The sequence below is a fragment of the Saccopteryx bilineata genome, chromosome 2 (genome assembly GCF_036850765.1).
Source record: "Saccopteryx bilineata isolate mSacBil1 chromosome 2, mSacBil1_pri_phased_curated, whole genome shotgun sequence".
In the NCBI taxonomy this organism is placed as follows: Eukaryota; Metazoa; Chordata; class Mammalia; order Chiroptera; family Emballonuridae; genus Saccopteryx; species Saccopteryx bilineata.
The window spans coordinates 370,806,779-370,826,780 of record NC_089491.1 but is presented as its reverse complement, the minus strand read 5'-3'; the positions used below and the strand labels follow the sequence as shown (position 1 = coordinate 370,826,780).

General features: G+C 38.8%; 1 protein-coding gene and 1 pseudogene across 1 annotated transcript; one reads left to right on the top strand and one right to left on the bottom strand.

Moving 5' to 3' along the window:
- The first annotated feature begins 836 nt into the window (after window positions 1-836).
- Window positions 837-17,687, top strand: MEIOC (meiosis specific with coiled-coil domain). The gene is made up of 8 exons (XM_066263441.1): window positions 837-902; window positions 1,697-1,828; window positions 4,812-4,969; window positions 7,461-7,565; window positions 9,226-11,104; window positions 11,587-11,721; window positions 16,624-16,804; window positions 17,458-17,687. Exons 1-8 carry the CDS (start codon window positions 837-839, stop codon window positions 17,685-17,687), a joined length of 2,886 nt encoding a protein of 961 aa, XP_066119538.1.
- On the bottom strand, window positions 11,679-11,833 carry LOC136327725 (U2 spliceosomal RNA; annotated as a pseudogene).
- Window positions 17,688-20,002: the final 2,315 nt, after the last annotated feature.

Below are 20,002 nucleotides of genomic sequence, written 5' to 3'. Positions count from 1 at the left end.
TGCCGACGTAAATGGTTTGTTTGGTGCAGATGGACGTGAATTTGTTCAAGAGTTACGTTAACACCAAAATGCCTTCACTGCCACTGAAGCTTGGGACCTACAACAGAGAAACGGCTCCCCCTCAGAATAGGGTTTACCAACAACACCCAACTCTATGAGAGTTTCCTTGCCCTCTGTAAACCCGCACGGGTCTATTATTCTCTGGTGACTCCAAGGGATTCTGGGAGTTGGGGGAGCAAGGGGCAAAATTTAAAGTTGGTACAAGGTGGACAGCGGATAGGTTTAGGAGTATCAACCGGTTGCTGAGCGACTTCTCAAATCTTCCCACCACCTCCCTAACTCTTCCCATGGGGTAAGCTCCCTCCCCTCCTTCCAGGCCCCGCCTCTCCCCTATTAGCCAATCATCGGGCTAGTGCTTGCCGCTCCTGGCCAATTCCGAACCCGTTTACTCTAAGCGGGAAAGTCTCAGAAGCTGTGAGAGAACGAGGGCTGCTAACCGTCGCCTCTTGGCCTTGTCTCTGAGGGGGTAACAGGCTCTGCAGGCGGTTGTTCATTGGCTGGGCAGCGGGCCAATGGGGGGGTGCAAAGCGGGGGGCGTACCTCACAGGAGGCGGCGGTCCGGGGCGGGGCAGTGCCGGGTCGCGAGCAGGGGTTGGCAATATAACGGCCTCTCCCCCCGACCCGCCTCCCTCCTCCGACCCCCCGCACCCACAGACCCGCTCCAGGCAGCGCCCGGGGCGGCGGCGGCGGCGGGGTGCGGGCTGAGGAGGACTCGACGTCCTCCCTTACCCCCGTGCCCCAGGAACCGTACCGAGTCCCGGAGGGGCTGGGGGCCCATGGAGGTGAGAGGCGGACAACCCAGGCGGCCCCCTCACCCTCCAGGCCTGAGGGAGGGTCTTGAGGTAACCGGTGGGGTCGGTCGGGGTCTGAGTGGCCACCAGACCTGGAGGATGGCAACAGCGTGGAGAGGCTGAGGAGTGGGCGCGTCCGCCGGCGCGGTTCTCTGAGGAGGCCGCTGCAGGGCCGGAGAGGGCAGGTCGTTGGTGAGGAGCCCCGACGGGAGGAGAGGGCTTGCCTCGGGCCGGGCTGGGGGCGCGGCGACGGGCCGGGCCGGGGCTGGGGGCGCGGCGACGGGCCGGGCCGGGGCTGGGGGCGCGGCGACGGGCCGGGCCGGGGCTGGGGGCGCGGCGACGGGTCGGGTCGGGCTGGGGGCGCGCAGCGACGGGTCGGGTCGGGCCGGGGGCGCGGGGGGCGCGGCGACGGGTCGGGTCGGGCCGGGCCGGGGGCGCGGGGGGCGCGGCGACGGGCCGGGCCGGGCCGGGGGCGCGGGGGGGGGGCGCAGCGACGGGTCGGGCTGGGGCTGGGGGCGCCGCGACAGGTCGGGTCGGGCCGGGCCAGGGGCGCGGCGACGGGTCGGGCCGGGCCGGGCCCGGGGCGAGGCGCGGCTGACAGGACGGGCTGGCGGGGGTGCCGGGCCGCCTCCACGTCGGGGCGCGCGGCGCAGAGGCGGCGGCCCGCGGAGTTAGCCTGCGAGGACGGCAGCGCTCCTTAGGGTGGGCCTCGACGGCCGGAGGCCTGGGAGGGAACCGCAGGGGCGCAAGTTAGTGTCCTCGGCGGGGACTCGGGGTTCAGTGGGGCGAACAGCCGAGCCTTCGCCCTGCGTGATGTCTCTCCATTTCCCATTCCCCTGGCGCAGCCCAAGGTGGCGTTCCGCGGGGGTGCGAGTCGCTGCTGGAACCTCGGTGCGGACGCCGGCAGGCTAACGGATGTGTTCAACGGCGTGGTGCTGGCCGGCGCCACCTCCTTCTATGATGGCTACAAATCGCAGGTGCCTTGACCCCCTGTGCCCTGCGTTCGAGGCTTCACTCCATTCGGATCCGTTTATCCCAGCCCATTCACATAGTAGCTGTTTAAGTTGCCCAACTTTTAAATACAAAGCTTGCAGAATACATACTTTGCTTTGAAAATAAGTTCAGAAATAAGATTTTAAGTGATTGTTTTCATCTTGTCTTCGATTATGTCAGAGATGTAAGAAAATCCATATTTACTTAGACCTTAAAATGTTTTTTTTCCTTTGAGCATTTATTGTAAATCTGTACAAACATACTTTTGACATTTTAAAGGTGAAGCTTTTGTCATTCCTTTATTCTCTGGCTTTAACGATATCTTACATTACGTGCTTTTACCTTTCTTACCTAAAACATTTAATTTTGTTAGTCATATTAAATGGGTCTTAAGATAATGTAAGTCATTTTCATTTGAAATTATTGAACCAGGACATCAATGTTGATAATGTGGATTAAATAATTTATTTAATCCATACTACAGCCTTTTATAGTATTATTCCCACTATACAGATTGAGAAATTGAGGCTCAGAGAGCTTAATTTGTGCCCTAAGTGACAAAGCCCAAGTGAAACCCAGGTCTTGTTGCTGCCAAGACCAGCACTCCACCACTCTATAATGTTTACTATTTCAGCACCAAAATTTACTTGAATCTATTTTCAGTTGTTTTAACTATATCAAGGATGTAAGTGGTAAATTTTGCAGTTACCTATGTCCAATTAATATGCCAACCCAAACATTTGCATATGTAATTTATATAACTATTTTAATTGAAAAGGATCCAGATATATAAAGTATAATTATGTTTGAATCCACCACATTACTTTAGTTGCTTATTTTATCCTGGAATATTAAATTTAAATTAGTTTTTTAAAAGGACTTAATTTTTCTAATACTCAAATTTTAAAATGTGAAATATACTTAAATCAATATTCCCAAAGTATATTTAGGTTCTAGTACTCATTAGATAATCTGAAAATGCCCCTTTTGTTTAAGCAACTACTTTAAAAAGATGAACAATTATTTGTGTCACTTTGGATCCCTCACACCTAAAAGGGTTAAGGTGGGCCTATGATAAAAACTTCAGAGCTAAAGGAATAAAGTTATTAAATGTTCTAAAAATAAAAGTCTTTGTAAAGGTTACTTAACATCTGGAAAGGTAGTTTTTAGTGGCACTCAGCAAAATTTCTTCTGTGCCTTAGTTTCCCCAGCTTCAGAATAATCATCCTAATATAAACTATAAACAAGAAAACTATGTGTAGGTTTTAAATTAGTCACCATAACCAGAATTCAAACAAATGGTTGTAAAATATTTGAGATTCTTGAAGAGGAATGACTGGAAGGTATTAATTTTCATATCTTATTGGCATAGTATAAACTCAGTATTGTATATTCAAAATGTGTTTCAATTATGTCTGTGAAGAACAAAAATTTAGGAATACTTTAAATGTTTTCTCTTTTTATGTAGAATTAGATTAAGAGAATAAAGCAGCAAAAATTTTAGCTAAGATTATATTCTGTATCTATAAGTACAGGATATGGCAAAAGTAGGTTTACAGTTGTTCATATGGAAAATAGTACAATAATTAATAATAATACAGGAATAAACTTTGTGTTTCATGTGCTCCCAACTGTAAACCTACTTTCGCCCCACCTTGTATACTTGATCTTAGCCAAAAGGCCAAGAAGCGATTGCACCACCTTGTATAAGAAAATATCATTTCTTCTGTGTTATGTCTGGATTATTTATAGTCATTACATCTCAGATTTTAGTTGTTCCTTCTTTGGAGAGTTAAAAATTGTGAACCTATACTTTCAGACTTCTTTAAAGAAGTATTTTCTAGAGTAAAATAAACCTATATGTTTAATCTTCTATTCTTTATTAAATTCATTCTAGTATTCCAAGTATTTTAAATTATTTTCACTGCCCCTCAGTTCATTTTAAAAGGAGACAGGATTTTAAATCATTAAAATCTTAAAATTCAAACTTTCTATTTATTCAGATTTCATTATAAAAGTGTTTACAAGGGAAAAGAAAAATTGACTGGTATTTTTCTTCTAACTGTAGTAGTATCTTTAAAGATATTTTTTTAAAAGACCCTAGAGTAGGAGTAAGAAGGCCTTGAGTTTGGGTTTTAGTTTTGTCACCTATTGGTTCAGTAACTTCTAGTCTCAGTTTTCTCATTTTTGTTTTATTATTTTGTTTTTTGTTTGTTTTCTCATTTTTAAAATAGAATACCCATGTAACAGGTTGAATACAATAATGTATATGGAATTTGTTTGAAATTTTACAAATGTACATTAATTTTTTAACATATTGGAGCCTTTAAGACAATTATGTAAATATTTTATGAAGAATAACATTGCTAGTGTCCACATTATGCTCATTTGTTCAAAAAATTAAAACTGTAATAATTGTAGATGTTTTATACTAGATATAAACAACAACTGTCCCCAGAGGTTAGATTAAATCTGCCAGGTGCTGCCTTTTTTTTTTTTTTTTTTTTTTTGAGGAGCGAGAGATATAAAGAGAAACATCAATTTATTGTTCCACTTACTTATGCATTCATTGGCTGATTCCTCTATGTGCCCTGGGATCAGACCCGCAACTTTGCATATCAGGATGATGTTCCAACCAAGTAAGTTACCTGGCCAGGGCCCCAAGTGCCTGTTTTTGTAAAAAAAAAAAAAAAAAAAAGATTGGAATACAGCCACATCCATTTATACACATTTTGTCTTACTATAGTTGCTTTCAACAGAGACTTAACAGCCAACCCTAGTATTATCTGGCCCTTTACAGAAAAAGTTTGCCAATCCCAAGTGTAAAGTAAGCTTAAATAACTTAAGTCTAGATTTGATCTCCCAATTCTTGCACATGTGGTGTTTTCTATTTCTTATTATAGCACTAATATTCTGTAGTATTGTTTTTGATATGTCTGATACACAAGCATTTCTTTAAAATTCCAGAATGAAGACAATGTTGACCTAAGGCAGACCTATACTCCACTTTCTTCATCATCAGAATATGCAAGTTCTGTAGATTCTTCACTTTTCTATGCACCATGGTCTACTTATGGAGATGATGTTAAGCAGCCTTCTAATTCTCAGATTAATGTAAAGAACAGGTAAATTAATAAATTATACTTCTCAGGCTAAATGAAGTGTTTTAAGTTTGATTATACAGGAACCCAGCTTTATTAGTGCTTTGTTCCATCAGCATTTTAATTTTATGTTTTTAATTTTTGTTATAATTTTATGTTAATCAAACTTTCAGGAAACCCTAAATCAGGCAGTTACGTATATATAATTTTTAGCTTATTACTTTTTTTATTCATTAGAGGCAACTTTAGAGTAAATCTTAAGTTTCTCTTCTGAAAGATATATGTGAATCACATTTTTTTTTAATTTGAGAGAGAGAGAGAGTGAGAGAAAGATGGGGGAGAAGTGGGAAGCATCATCCCATACATGCCTTGACTAGACAAGCCTAGGGTTTCGAACTGGCAACCTTGGTGGTCCAGGTCGACACTTTATCCACTGCACCACTACAGGCCAAGTCACAATTTTTAGATTTTTTTTTTTCATCCAATTCTAAATTTTCAGTAATTTTTTTCCTTTACAAGTATATAATAAACAGGGTTTTTTATCAAATATAAGATACTTTCAATTATTTTTCTATGTAATTCCACAAATAACTACTCAATGCCAGATTCTCTTCTAGTGGAGATATTAGCATTAACATGGCAAGTATCATCCCTGCCTTTATACATTTTATAATACTGATGACGATGATGACTTGTCAGGCACTGCAAGTATATTGAGGTTAAAAAGAGAAAGTATAGGATATTATGGGAGCCTATTGCAAAGAGAAGCTTAGGGGAGTGACATCTTACCTTTATTTTAATTATATATAAATGAGCAGTTGATAGAAGCTAATGCAGCTTTAGTTTAAGCAGGAAATAGTTATTTTAAAAATTATTTTAAATTTTGGTAAATTCTTTATAAAATAACAATTTTATTAGAAAGATTATATAATATATAATTCTATAAAAAAATTTTTTTTTTTTTTCTGAAGCTGGAAACAGGGAGAGACAGTCAGACAGACTCCCGCATGCGCCCGACCGGGATCCACCCGGCACACCCACCAGGGGCGATGCTCTGCCCATCCTGGGCGTCGCCATGTTGCGACCAGAGCCACTCTAGCGCCTGAGGCAGAGGCCACAGAGCCATCCCCAGCGCCCAGGCCATCTTTGCTCCAATGGAGCCTCAGCTGCGGGAGGGGAAGAGAGAGACAGAGAGGAAAGCGCGGCGGAGGGGTGGAGAAGCAAATGGGCGCTTCTCCTTTGTGCCCTGGCCGGGAATCGAACCCGGGTCCTCCGCACGCTAGGCCGACGCTCTACCGCTGAGCCAACCGGCCAGGGCCTAATTCTATAAAAATTTTTAACTTGATACATGTTAATTGAAAAAATGAAGACTTCACAAAAATATACAAAGAAAAGCAGAAGTCCACCTTAACCCTGCTTTTCCACCTCCAATAACAACTATTAATATTTAGTATATGTTACATTGAGTGTTTTTTAGATATATATACTAATACATCATTATATAAAAAACTTTATATTGCCTATTTGTGAAATAACATGATGTAGTGGAAAAAGACCATTTGTTTAGCAAGTAAAAGTTTGGCAAATCACATATCCTTACAAAATACAAGTTTCTTAATATCTGAAATGATCATTCATTCAACATCTTGAATGATTACTACTAATACTTGCCCATCTTATGTTATGCAGATCAATGAAATGTTTGAGTGTTATACAAATATAAGGTATTTTTATTTGTAAAATGTCCTAACACATTTATCTAAATATTAGAAACAAAATATGACAAAACAAGAAGTTACAATTTAAAACAACATATTACTTCTAGGAACAAATTACCCAAAATCCATAGGAGGTAAAAAAGCACCAATTTTTCCATCTCCTTATGGTTTTTATATTTTGTATTATTTAGACAGTTATAGTCACCAGGTATAATTTCAGGTACATGGAACTCATCACCTCTTTGGCAAGGATTTAGGAATAGCCCCAATTCCATTACATTTAAGGGACAAGTATAATATTGGTGCGGTATCTGGGATGACCATATCACATTTTACTTTCTAATGCAATATTTATAAGAGACACAAAAATAGAGCAACAGGATCATATGGTTTTCAAATCACAAATGAAAAATATGAGAAAGTGTTTATGGAAGGATATATAATAAGACTGGCTGTGCTTTCAGGAGCAGCCACAGTACCAAGTATCATAGGTCAGAGATTTATACTTTGGTCACCTAAAATGAATAGCATGTGTTTTGGAGAAATAAGAGGTAAGCATACTTTGTGAACTAGACATAGGATTTTAAATGAAGGAGAAATATTTATGTAACATAGACAGTAATCTAAAGTGGAAATTATTCTTGAGTTTTTGTTCCCTTTTTATTTGAAATTATGGTGTAGATTCAGTCCAAATATGTTGTACAAAATAATGGTAGGGTAAGTCTGGAAATAGAAATCAATATATTGTACTTCAATGTGAGTAAAATGATTTACATGTGATACTCATTTATTTTTAGGATTCAAACAGAAAGAAATGACTATGGCAGTGAAACAGACTTATATGGACTTGTATCTAACATTTTGGAAGAACAAGATAAGTCACAGCCATATTTTGCTGATGGGTTAGTATATCCTGTAAGCTACATAATGTATAGTAAGCTTTTAAATTCACGTACAGAGTGGGGCAAAAGTAGGTTTACAATTCTGAGTATGTGAAACAGTTTATTCTTGTATTAATTCATTATTTTCCATACGAACAACTGTAAACCTACTTTTGCCCCCACCTTGTATACTAGATTATCCTATTTATTAAATATTATTTGTACTTAATAGGGGATCATCTGGCCGTAGACACCTTAATTCAAATACGTACTTGTTTCTATGAGCTTTGATTTTGCTAAGGTCCTTATATATAATTGAAAGTTTAAATCAAAGGTTTAATTTGCTATTAGGGACTTACATTTGGAAAATTATTTTTGTATAATTCAGAGCTATTTCCTTTGAGTTCATGAGCTAAAGTGTGGCTTAAAGAGTATAAATTCCAAGGAATTTTTGTTTTGTTTTAAGAGAAGGGGGAAATAGACTCCTCCATGCGCCTGGACCAGGATCCACCTGGCAACTCCCGTCTGGGGCCGATTCTCTAGCTGTCCTCAGCGCCTGAGGCCAACACTCGGACCAACCCAGCTATCCTTAGCCCTCCCCTGGGGCTGACCCTGGAACCAATTGAGCCACTAGCTGCGAGAGGGGAAGAGAGGTAGAAGGGGGCGAGGCAGAGGAAGAGAAGCAGATAGCCACTTCTCATCCGCCCTGACCATGGATTGAACCCGGGACATCCGGGCTGATGCTCTATCCACTGAGCCAACTGGCCAGGGCTCCAAGGAGTTTTTATACATATATCCCAAAGAATAAAGTTATCATGTCTGCTGTGCAGAAATCCATATGGATTTTATTCATTTGGTAAAAATTTTAAAAATACACATTGTTTTATTTGGGTGGGAAAGCCATACTACCCAAATGTTGTATTTCACAAATACGAAGTATGCAGCACACATGTACCCAATTAAAATATTTTAATTTCAGTAATAGTTTCAACAAAACACTTTTTTAAAATTGATTTTAGAGAAAGGGAGAGAAAGGAACATAAATTTGTTGTTCCACTGATTTATGGATTAATTGGTTCTTTAAAATTTTATTTACTGATTTTACAGAGAGAGGAAAGGTGGTGGGGGATGGGGAGTGAGAAGTATCAATTCATAGTTGCTTCACTTTAATTGTTCATTGCTTGTTGCTTGTTGTATGTGCCTTGACCAGGCAAGCCCAGTATTTTAAACCAGTGACGTCTGCATTCCAGATCGACGCTTTAACCACTACCTGACCACAAGCCAGGCAAAACACAGCTTTTTTTATTGAAAAAAAATGTTATCAACAATACTTTTGTATTATGTAATAACCTAATTTAAGGAAAAACTTACATTTTTTCTGTTTGCTATAGATAAAATATTTATGTAAGATCATGTAGTCAGCCTCAGGTCTAGTTAATATTTCTTGGAAAAGTATAGTGATATATTAAGATTAAAATACATATTTATATAGCATATAGCAAATTTCAAGTGACAGAGAATTATATGTAATGGTAGCTTATTATAAGGCAAAATTAGAAAGGATTAGAGAATGGTGAGGTGGGATGAGAGAAATGTTTTTGAAAACCTTTCCAAACTTCTTCACTGAGGACATAAAGTTTTTAAAACCTAAATTGTAATTAAATATATTTACTTGTTCTAGGGCCTGCTCCTCTAATTTAAAGTCAGTTTGGCCAATGAACACAAGCAGATTTGCAGATCACCATGACCTGTCAACAGAAACCAAAAGGCCAGTAGATACAGCCATCTCACAGCAAGCTTTTTATAGTAGTGAATCTGTGTCAGCAGTGGAAAAACAGTACCTGCATAATAGTAATCTCACACCACAACAAAAAATAGATGAACTTTATCATGGACTTACTGGTTTAGACCTTGAAGAACAATGGATGTACCCCTCACGAAGTGATCATTCTAACTGTTACAATGTTCAGACAAATGATACAGCTAAGACAACATTCCAAGACTATCCATTTATCAAAAACTGTTTTACACCACAAGCTGGCCTGTCTGACGTCATGAAAGAATCAGGAGTTGATAGTTATTCTTATGGAAGAGAGAAAATGTGTGTTAAAAGTCTTGAAGCACCATTACAGCAAAAAAGGGCAGAAATATTTCTTTCCCAGTTTAATAGATACAATGAAAATGCAGACTATTGTAGGTACCCAGAATATGCTCATCCTAATAAGGCTAAGCTTAATAAGTGTCCGAATTTTAGTGTCCAAGATAGTAAAAAATTAGCCAATGGCACATCTGAACCACCAACGGTAGAAGCAGACACCTACACAAAGTTATTTCAGGTTAAACCAGCAAATCAGAAAAAAATGGAAGAGACAATACCAGACCCGCAAAATTTCACATTTCCAAAACCTACAACACACCTGACAGAAAAACAGTTTGCAAAGGAAGCAGCATTTGCTGATTTTGGCTTGAAATCAGAATATGGACTAAAACCTCACACAGTTTGTTCAACTAATAATGATTTTGCTAATGTCACAGAAAAGCAACAGTTTGCTAAAGCTGACCCCTCCAATTCTGAGTATTTTAAATCAGTGAATTTATTATCAAACTCAGCAACATCTTCAGGAGGTATCAACTTAAATAGGCCAACTTGGATAAATGTTCACGCAAAAAATACCACTCTTATTCCCTATCGAAATCAAGGTAACTTGATGAAATTAAATAGTCATTTAAGTGCAGCTTCAAAACCATTAAGTGCAGGTTCTAACCATTCTTCAGATTTCCCCCAACTATCATCCACAAATTTAACTCCAAACAGCAATTTGTTTCAAAAGTATTGCCAAGAAAACCCTGCAGCATTTTCTAGTTTTGATTTCAATTATAATGGTGCAGAAAGAATTCAATCTGTCAATCACATGGAAGGACTGACAAAGACTGCGGAAGAAAATCTCTTTGAATTGGTTACCGATAAAAAAATTAAGCAGCCAAATGGATTTTGTGATAACTATTCAGTTCAGCAGTATGGGATCATTGAAAATGTAAACAAACATAATTTTCAAGCTAAGCCACAGAGTGGACATTATGATCCTGAGGAAGGTCCAAAGCATTTAGATGGCTTATCTCAAAATACATATCAAGATATGTTGGAGCATCAGAGTCATTTTAATAGCCACAGACAGGGAAGTGGAGACAACAATATTAATAGCCGTGTGAATCGTACACAGGCGTCATGCTTTTCTAATTATATGATGGGAGATTTAAGGCATAATCAGAGTTTTCAACAACTTGGGTCAAATGGGTTCCCCCTAAGATCCACCCACCCATTTGGCCATTCAGTTGTTCCACTGTTGGATTCTTGTGATTTGTTTTCTTATGATGATTTAAGCCATTTATACCCTTATTTCAATGATATGATGTATGGTGATAATGCCTTTTCTGGTTTCCTGCCAACTTTTGGATTTCAAAGACCAATTAAAACCCGTAGTGGACCAGCCAGTGAACTTCATATTCGTCTAGAAGAGTGCTATGAACAATGGAGAGCATTAGAAAAGGAGAGAAAAAAGGTAACACAAAGCTATCCATTTAGGAGTAACTTAGCATGTCCCTACTGCCTATCTTCATTTTATTTATCTTAATGTACTTTGAGTAATTGCCTTATTTCAAAGATGAATTCTTCTCTAATGGGTAGTATTAAGTTCATGAGTATAAGGAAATAATTAGGTAACTTACAGACTAAAAAAGCTTGGGGTTAAAAAAATTGTTATTTATGTAAAGTTTATTTTGCCAATGAAGTAGACATTTCTTGAATGGGTTAAAAGTTAATTTCTTTTTAATTTTAAGGTATTAAACTGTTGGAAGTGTTCAGGTATTTTATTTGCATTCAGTATGACAGAAAAATATTGTGGTTTGTATTTAGTCTTTTGACACTAAAACAATTTTTATTTAAAGAAATAATTTTCACTTTATTGCTTAGGCCTAAGATAAATATTACAATTGAATCATATTTGGAAAATTCATCATCTAAAAATTATGTAATTCTTTACAGACCGAATTGGTCCTTGCCAAGAATTACCCAGGAAAAAAAGTATCCAGTACTAACAATACTCCAATTCCAAGGCTGACGTCCAACCCGTCTAGAGTTGATCGCTTAATTGTGGATGAACTTCGAGAACAAGCCAGGGTAAGCTGTAAAAACTTCCAATAGTGGACTTTTAAGTTGCTTGGTAAATTTTAAAACATTTCAACAAGTTAGAATTCTACACTTGATCTTAGCCAAAAGGCCGAGAAGTGATCAACAAGTTAGAATTCTAAAGGAGTTTTAAATCATTTATGTGTAACTCTCTGAAATATATTCTTTTGCATGTTTGGTCCTAGAACTGATTAATATGTAGGAAAGGGAAACCAGCCCCACTCAATTATTTTTTTGTTTGTTTGCTTTTGTATTTTTCCGAAGTTGGAAACAGGGAGGCAGTCTGACAGACCTCCGCATGCTCCTGACCGGGATCCACCCGGCATGCCCACCAGGGGGCAATGCTCTACCCATCTGGGGGGTCGCTCTGTTGCAACCAGAGCCATTCTAGCGCCTGAGGCAGAGGCCACAGAGCCATCCTCAGTGCCAGGGCCAACTTTGCTCCAATGGAGTCTTGGCTGTGGGAAGGGAAGAGAGAGACAGAGAGGGAGGAGAGGGGGAGGGGTAGAGAAGCAGATGGGCGCTTCTCCTGTGTGCCCTGGCCGGGAATCGAACCTGGGACTCCTGCACACCAGGCCAACGCTCTACCACTGAGCCAACCAGCCAGGGCCCCACTCAATTATTTTAAAAGTAGGTTTAGTAACTACTTAAATGGTTGTTCTTCAAACCCAAATTGGCAGTGGAGCTAATCCTCAACAAAAATAATTTTTTAAAGAAAAAAACATTTTGAATATTATTTATAGGGAAAGTCTCATTTCTTAGTCACAAACATTTGTTTTCTAGACTGATGAGCAAGCTGTGCTTGCATTATACAGAATGGTAAGTTAAGAGGGAATTACCATATTTCATTTTCTTAATGCTGTACTCTTTAACAAACAAGCATATACAGCAGTGTATTAAATATTGATAAACTGAAGTATGTAGGTATGCATAATCTTATAAAATAGGTATGTTTTGGGAAAGCATAGCACTTCAAATAAAATGTAGAGAATACTGATATTCTGTCCTTTTGTAATTTAATAAATGATTATTCCTATTACCTCTTTTGTAATTTCAGGATTTTCTAATCAACTTTAATAGAGTAGGGTAAATTTCTTATTTTTTGGCCTTTCTGTCTTAAAATGTTAGTTTTCCAAGTAAAATTTTATGAAGATTCTTGAGAAAAAGCATGCAATGAAACAGATTGCTTCTATGATTGAATAAAAGCCATTTTAGGAATTAGAAAAATCAACATAACAAAGAGTCCATTTTATTGAACATCAGTTTCTTTTCTTTTTTTTCTTTTCTTTTTTTTTTTTCATTTTTCCGAAGCTGGAAACGGGGAGGCAGTCAGACAGACTCCCGCATGCGCCTGACCAGGATCCACCCGGCATGCCCACCAGGGGGCAATGCTCTGCCCCTCTGGGGCTTCGCTCTGTTGCATCCAGAGCCATTCTAGCGCCTGAGGCAGAGGCCACAGAGCCATCCTCAGTGCCCAGGCAATCTTTGCTGCAGTGGAGCCTCGGCTGCGGGAGAGGAAGAGAGAGACAGAGAGGAAGGAGAGGGGGAGGGGTGGAGAAGCAGATGGGCGCTTCTCCTGTGTGCCCTGGCTGGGAATCGAACCCGGGACTTCTGCACGCCAGGCCGACGCTCTACCGCTGAGCCAACCGGCCAGGGCCAAACATCAGTTTCTTACTTGTACCATGCTGTCTTTAAAATATAGATATGAACTATTTCAGTGGATTGATTTTACTTAACTTTCAGCCTTGGTCAGTTGAGACTCTTATCAAATTTGTAAATTTGAACAATGGAATTTATCAATAGTATAGGCAGATACTGACATGGATTACAGCCAGATGTATGTTAGTAAAAACCTCAGTCTTGCCTGACCAGGCGGTGGCACAGTGGATAGAGCGTCAGACTGGGATGTGGAGGACCCAGGTTCGAGACCCCAAGGTCGCCAGCTTGAGTGCGGGGACATCTGGTTTGAGCAAGGCTCACTAGCTTGAGCCCAAGGTCGCTGGCTTGAGCAAGGGGTCACTTGGTTTGCTGTAGCCCCCCCCCCCGCAGGGCACATATGAGAAATCAATCAATGAACAACTAAGGAGCCACAATGAAGAATTAATGTTTCTCATCTCTCTCCCTGCCTGTCTGTCTGTCCCTATCTGTCTTTCTCTCTGACTCTCTCTGTCTCTGCCACACACACACACACACACACACACACACACACACACAAAACCCTCAGTCTTTTGGCCCTATTGGTTAGAGTATCATCCCAATAAGCCAAGGTTCCAAGTTTGATCCTTGGTCAGGACATAGACAAGAATCAGCCTATGAATGCATAAATAAGTGTTTTATTATGTTTTCTTAAAACTGTTCCAAGTTAAAATTCTTTTTCTTAGTAGTACATTTCTTGGCAATAAATCAAAGGCTTGAAAACTGTAGACATTAAGAAATACACTTTTACCAGCTTTGGTAATGTGTCACATTAAGTTAGAAAGTTATGTTTATAGCTATTATAATAATTTTGTTTTATCTATATTTAGCAACATTAGATCAATAATAGAGGGCAAAAATATTTTCACATGTACTACTTTCTAGTTTGCTAGTGTTATAGAATTCTGAAAACTTTTAAAAGTTTATTAGAAATCACCAGTGCAAATTTTTCTTTATCTTTTTTTTTGTGTGTGTGTGACAGAGAGATGGACAGACAGACAGGGAGGGAGATGAGAAGCATCAGTTCTTTGTTGCAGCTCCTTAGTCTCCTTAGTTGTTCATTGATTGCTTTCTCATATGTGCCTTGACCAGGGGACTACAGCAGAGTCAGTAACCCCTTGCTCAAGCCAGCAACCTTGGGCTTTAAGCCAGTGACCTTTGGGCTCAAGCCAGCGACATGGGTTCATGTCTGTGATCCCACACTCAAGCTGGTGAGCCCATGCTCAAGTCAGATGAACCTGTACTCAGGCTGGTCACCGCGAGGTTTCAAACCTGGGTCCTCTGCAACCCAGTATGACGCTCTATCTACTGTGCCACTGCCTGGACAGGCACAAATTTCTTGTTTTTACAGTTCTCACTTATTCAAAATGATTGTTTTATTTTATATTCTTTATTCTTTTTTTTTAATTTATTCATTTTAGAGAGGAGAGAGAGAGAGAAGGGGGGAGGAGCAGGAAGCATCAACTCCCATATGTGCCTTGACCAGAGAAGCCCAGGGTTTCGAACTGGCAACCTCAGTGTTCCAGGTGGATACTTTATCCACTGCGCCACCACCGGTCAGGCTGATTGTTTTATTTTAAAACAATATAGCCTGACTGGTGGTGGTGCAGTGGATAGAGCGTTGACCTGGGAAGCTGAGGTCCCAGGTTTGAAACCCCAAGGTTGCCAGTTTGAGAGCAGGCTCACCAGCTTAAGCATCGGGTCGCCGGCTTGAGCATGGGATCATAATCATGATCTTAAGGTCTCTGGCTTGAGCAAAGGGTCACTGGCTGGGCTTGAGCCTCCCTGTCCCTGCTCCATATCAAGGCACATAATGAGAAGCAATCAATGAACAACTAAGGTGATGCAACTATGAATTGATGCTTATCTCTCTCCCCTCCCCACCTAGCTAAAAAAATAAAAACTATGTAATTGATAGTTCACTGGAATTTTTGATAATGTGTTTTTCTTTTGTAGTTTTGTTATCCTCTCAAGGGTCTATCTGGTTGTACAGTTGGGAGGAAATGTACACTTTTATTTTCTTCATGGACCTAAACTGGCATATTCCAAAGAAAGTTGATATGAGTATGAAGGTAGAGGCATTCATTCAGGTGGCTTTAGCTTCATTCATTCATTCATTCATTCATGGACAGACAGGAAGGGAAAGAGATGAGAAGCATCAGTTCTTTGTTGCAGCATCTTAGTTGTTCATTGATTGCTTTCTCATATGTGCCTTGTCTGGGCATGGGGTGGGCTACAGCAGACCAAGTGACCCCTTGCTCGAGCCAGCGACCTTGGGCTCAAGCTGGCAAGCCTTGCTCCAACCAATGAACTGGCGCTCAAACTGGCAACCTCGGGGTCTCGAACCTGGGTCCTCTGTGTCCCAGTCTGACACTCTATCCACTACACCACCGCCTGGTCAGGCAGCTTTAGCTTTTTAATTGAGAGATATTTTTTTACTCTTTTCAATCACTGAACACCCAGTGCTTATGTGAAATTTAAATCATTTAGTTGCCAGAGGTAATTATTCAAAGTCCTTTGCTTACACCTGCCAAAGTTAGAATTTGAAACAAGTTAGGAATATGAAACATACTCCCCTTACTGATCTAATGTAGCAGTGCCCTTTTAAAAGCTTAATTAACCAAGAAATTGACTTCTTAATTTTTCTTAGTTCTGATAATTATAAGACTTTTTAATTTCTACATAAATTTAAATCAGTATTTTCTGTATTATGAGTTCCTTAAAACTACCACTAGGTCAGTATTATTATGTGAGTGTTTCTGATTTCCAAAGAACCTTGGAGGCCCATAAGGACTTGCTGAAGTCAGGACCTTTTAGCTTGATTTTTTTCCTCTACAAATTACAATACTTTCTAATAACACTGTTTGCCAAAATGGGTCATATCTTATATTTGCATTTAATGTTAATGACATGGGAATGTTTGAATGTTTGACTTTTTCATTGTTGTTTATTTCCATTAACTGATTACTGCAAAACTTTTAGAATTAACATATATAAGTAGGTACAAAAGACTGACTTCCCATCTTTGTTTCTCCCAGCATGGTGTTAGGATATAGTAAGCATTCAATTATTTATGAATAATTATGAGTATCATTGCTCCTGTGTCTAATCTGCTTCATTGAAGATTTGTTTTTACTTAAGCTAGTGACAGGGCAGTGTGGTTACATGCCTTATCAAAATTTAAAATCTTTCCCTCAGGTTGTAACTTTACTAGGCAAAATGGAACGTCTTCGAAGCTCTCCCCTTCATGCCAATATTTCTACTGCTCTTGATAGACACTTGGAGTCCATTCACATTGTACAGTCACGTAGAAAGGATGAAATTGTTAATGCTTCAAATCGGCAAAAGCAAGGAGTTCCTAGATGCCAAGATGACAGAGGTACAATATTAATGCCTATATTTTTGATAAGGCAGTGACATAGTTTGAATGTTAATAAAATCAGATTCTAAGGTTAAAAGGTTGGAATTCTAAGATTTATACTTATCTAAAGAATAAATTGGAGGCCTGACCTGTGGTGGCACAGTGGATAAAGCGTCGACCTGGAAATGCTGAGGTCGCCGGTTCAAAACCCTGAGCTTGCCTGGTCAAGGCACATATGGGAGTTGATGCTTCCAGCTCCTCCCCCCTTTCTCTCTCTGTCTCTCTCTCCTGTCTCTCTCTCTCCCTCTCTCTCTCCTCTCTAAAAATGAATAAATAAAATAATTTTTTAAAAAAGAATAAATTGGTAAAAAAAAAAAAAAAGAATGAATTGGTAAATGATGGCTACATAATCTATTCCAAAAATATCTTGATCTATTTTGTTAACTTTATGTTTCCATCAAAGTCTGCATCCTACCCAAAACATAAGTATCATACAAGTCAGGAATCAAGTGTCAATACTTAAATATTAAGTCAAGAACTGGTTAGCTCAATCAATACCCAACCTTTTATAAAAATGTTTGATCATTTAGTAGCACATTACTGGGCTTTAAGAGTTAAGAGAAACTTAAATGGTATCTAATGTGAACTGGCTCTGAATATTTCTTTTACAGATGTTTTTGCCCTTGCTTCATCAATTAAAGACATGTGTGTGACTACTCGGAAGGCACGCACTACTCTGTGGTGTGCACTGCAGATGACCTTGCCAAAAACAGCCAATATAGCTGGCCAAGCAGATGTGGAAAAGGCTTTACAAGATATGGTCAACTGTGAAGACAAAGTCCATGAAAGCATAAATAGTAGCAATCCAATGAACCAGAGAGGTGACACAAACAAACATTAAGGAAATGCCAGCAGAAAGAATAAAAAGCTGAGAAGTAAATGTATCAAGACATGCTCAACAATTTTAATGAACTTGTCAAACTTGAAAATTTCAATGCATTTTCTTTCAGATTTAGAGTTAATAACCTTAATGAAGTCTAACTTCTATTTAAAAATCTATTTGGAATGAATCAGATAAGTTTAAAGTGAACTCAAAGGTAAAGCTGACTACTCTAGGAGTTCTGAGTAGTCAAAGATAAGTTTAAGTAAATTAAATATTTCCTAACAGCTAAAATATTGCTTAAACACATTCTGCAGTGCAGGTAAATGCAAGTGTGAAATTACTCTAGAAGATAAGTTTCATTTAGGTCTGTCTTTAATAGTAAGTATAATTCCAAATAATGAATCTAAATGACTGTAACCCAATTAATGATTACAGTCTAGTAACCAAGACAAGTTTTGATTGTGATAAAAGTGTTTTCCTTACAAACTGGATAATACATAGGAAACAAAGGAAAACAGAATGAACCTAATATTCATGTAAAATTTTAATATTTAAAACATTAATTTGAAATCTTAATGCCTAAGTATATGGAGGGAAATGCATCTGATTCTCCTAAATTAGTGATAAAAGTGCCAGTGTAAAAACCATGCAAGTTACTGAATATAAAACCTGTTCAAATCATTTGTGTATATTCTTAAAAATTAATTATACTATCAATTATTAAATATTTCCAATTTTAAAGTATTTAAATTGAATCGAAACAAACATTTCCTTTATCTGGGTCTTTTAGCTTTGACACACGGTAATTAAAATAATGACTATTGTTTTAATACCCTTAGTTTGCTGCCTTTTATGAGGGTATCACGATGTTTTAAAATGTACTTTTTTAAGGTTAATCTTTAGTTTGCAATTGGTTAGTGTATATTTTGTGTAGTTGTATTCATTAGTTTGCTTCTGTATTTTTTTTTAAAAGAGCTCTTGAAAGCTTGGCTTTTTCTGTTTCTCATCACTCAATATCTTTGTATGGAACCCAAGTAATTTATTCATTAATATGAAATGTTGATATTATGTGACTCAGAAGACCTTGGGTTTTAACATTTCTTGCATAAGTTAAACTATGATATAATGTACTGATGAAATTTAATTGAACTATCCTTGACTAGAAACACTGATGTTTTAAATGTTGGTGTTTTTCCTAGTTTTAGAAATCCTGGTATAAAAAGAGAGTGTTAATCACACCACATAAATTTTCTTTAGATGATGTGCGGAAGAAACTGATTGAGAATTCAGGAGTAACTGTGGGGAGAAACATTTTGATCACTGATATGCCTTAAAACTACCAAATGAATTACATTGAAGGTAGTCAAATAAAATAGATCACCCCACTACAGTCACTGCATAGAAAGTGGTTAAGTTTGACATAAGACATGTTGAATGTTATAAAAACAAATATTGTACTAATGTAGTCTCAGGAAAAAAAATAAATTATTTTTGTTGAAAATAATTGGTTTTATTTTTTACATCTGTATTAGTTTCTAACCTTAAGAGTCATTCATGGCCTGACCAGGCAGTGGCACAGTGGATAGAGTGTCGGACTGGAATGCCGAGGACCCAGGTTTGAGACCCCAAGGTTGCCAGCTTGAGTGCAGGCTCATCTGGTTTGAGCAAAAGCTCACCAGCTTGGACCCAAGGTCACTGGCGTGAGCAAGAGGTTACTCGGTCTGCTGAAGGCCCGTGGTCAAGGCGCAACAAAAAACTAATTGATGCTTCTCATCTCTCTGTTCCTGTCTGTCTGTCCCTGTCTATCCCTCTCTCTCTCTGTAAAAAAAAAAAAAAAAGTCACTCATGTCAGAAAGCCAATCAAATTTCATTTAACTGATTAAAACTGGTGCTGTTTTAAATTACATTACTATTTACACAGAAGTAATGTTAGTAGATAAACTAATGCCATTTAGATATCCTTGGATCTAACCTTACCTCCTTCAAAGGTAAAATTTTTGCTCTGTCTTTATGCTAATCCAGGCAAACTAGGGTAAAAATTCTGGGGGAGCTTTTACATGACTGTTCAGAAATGAAAATGAAACATTAGTTCATTAACAAAAACAAAAACCAGAAATTCTCTGAAATGTCGTCACCCTGTAAGTAATTCTCAAATTAGTTGCTTATCCCTTTCTATGGTACACCCTAATGGATGGTTCTTAGGTATTGTACTTTAGAAATACAACCTATGAACATTATAAACATCACACGACTTGTAGTGAAAACTGCTAATACTGATGCTCCCATCATTTCTAACCTAAAGGAATTTAGCATACTAAATTTTTTTTTAAATA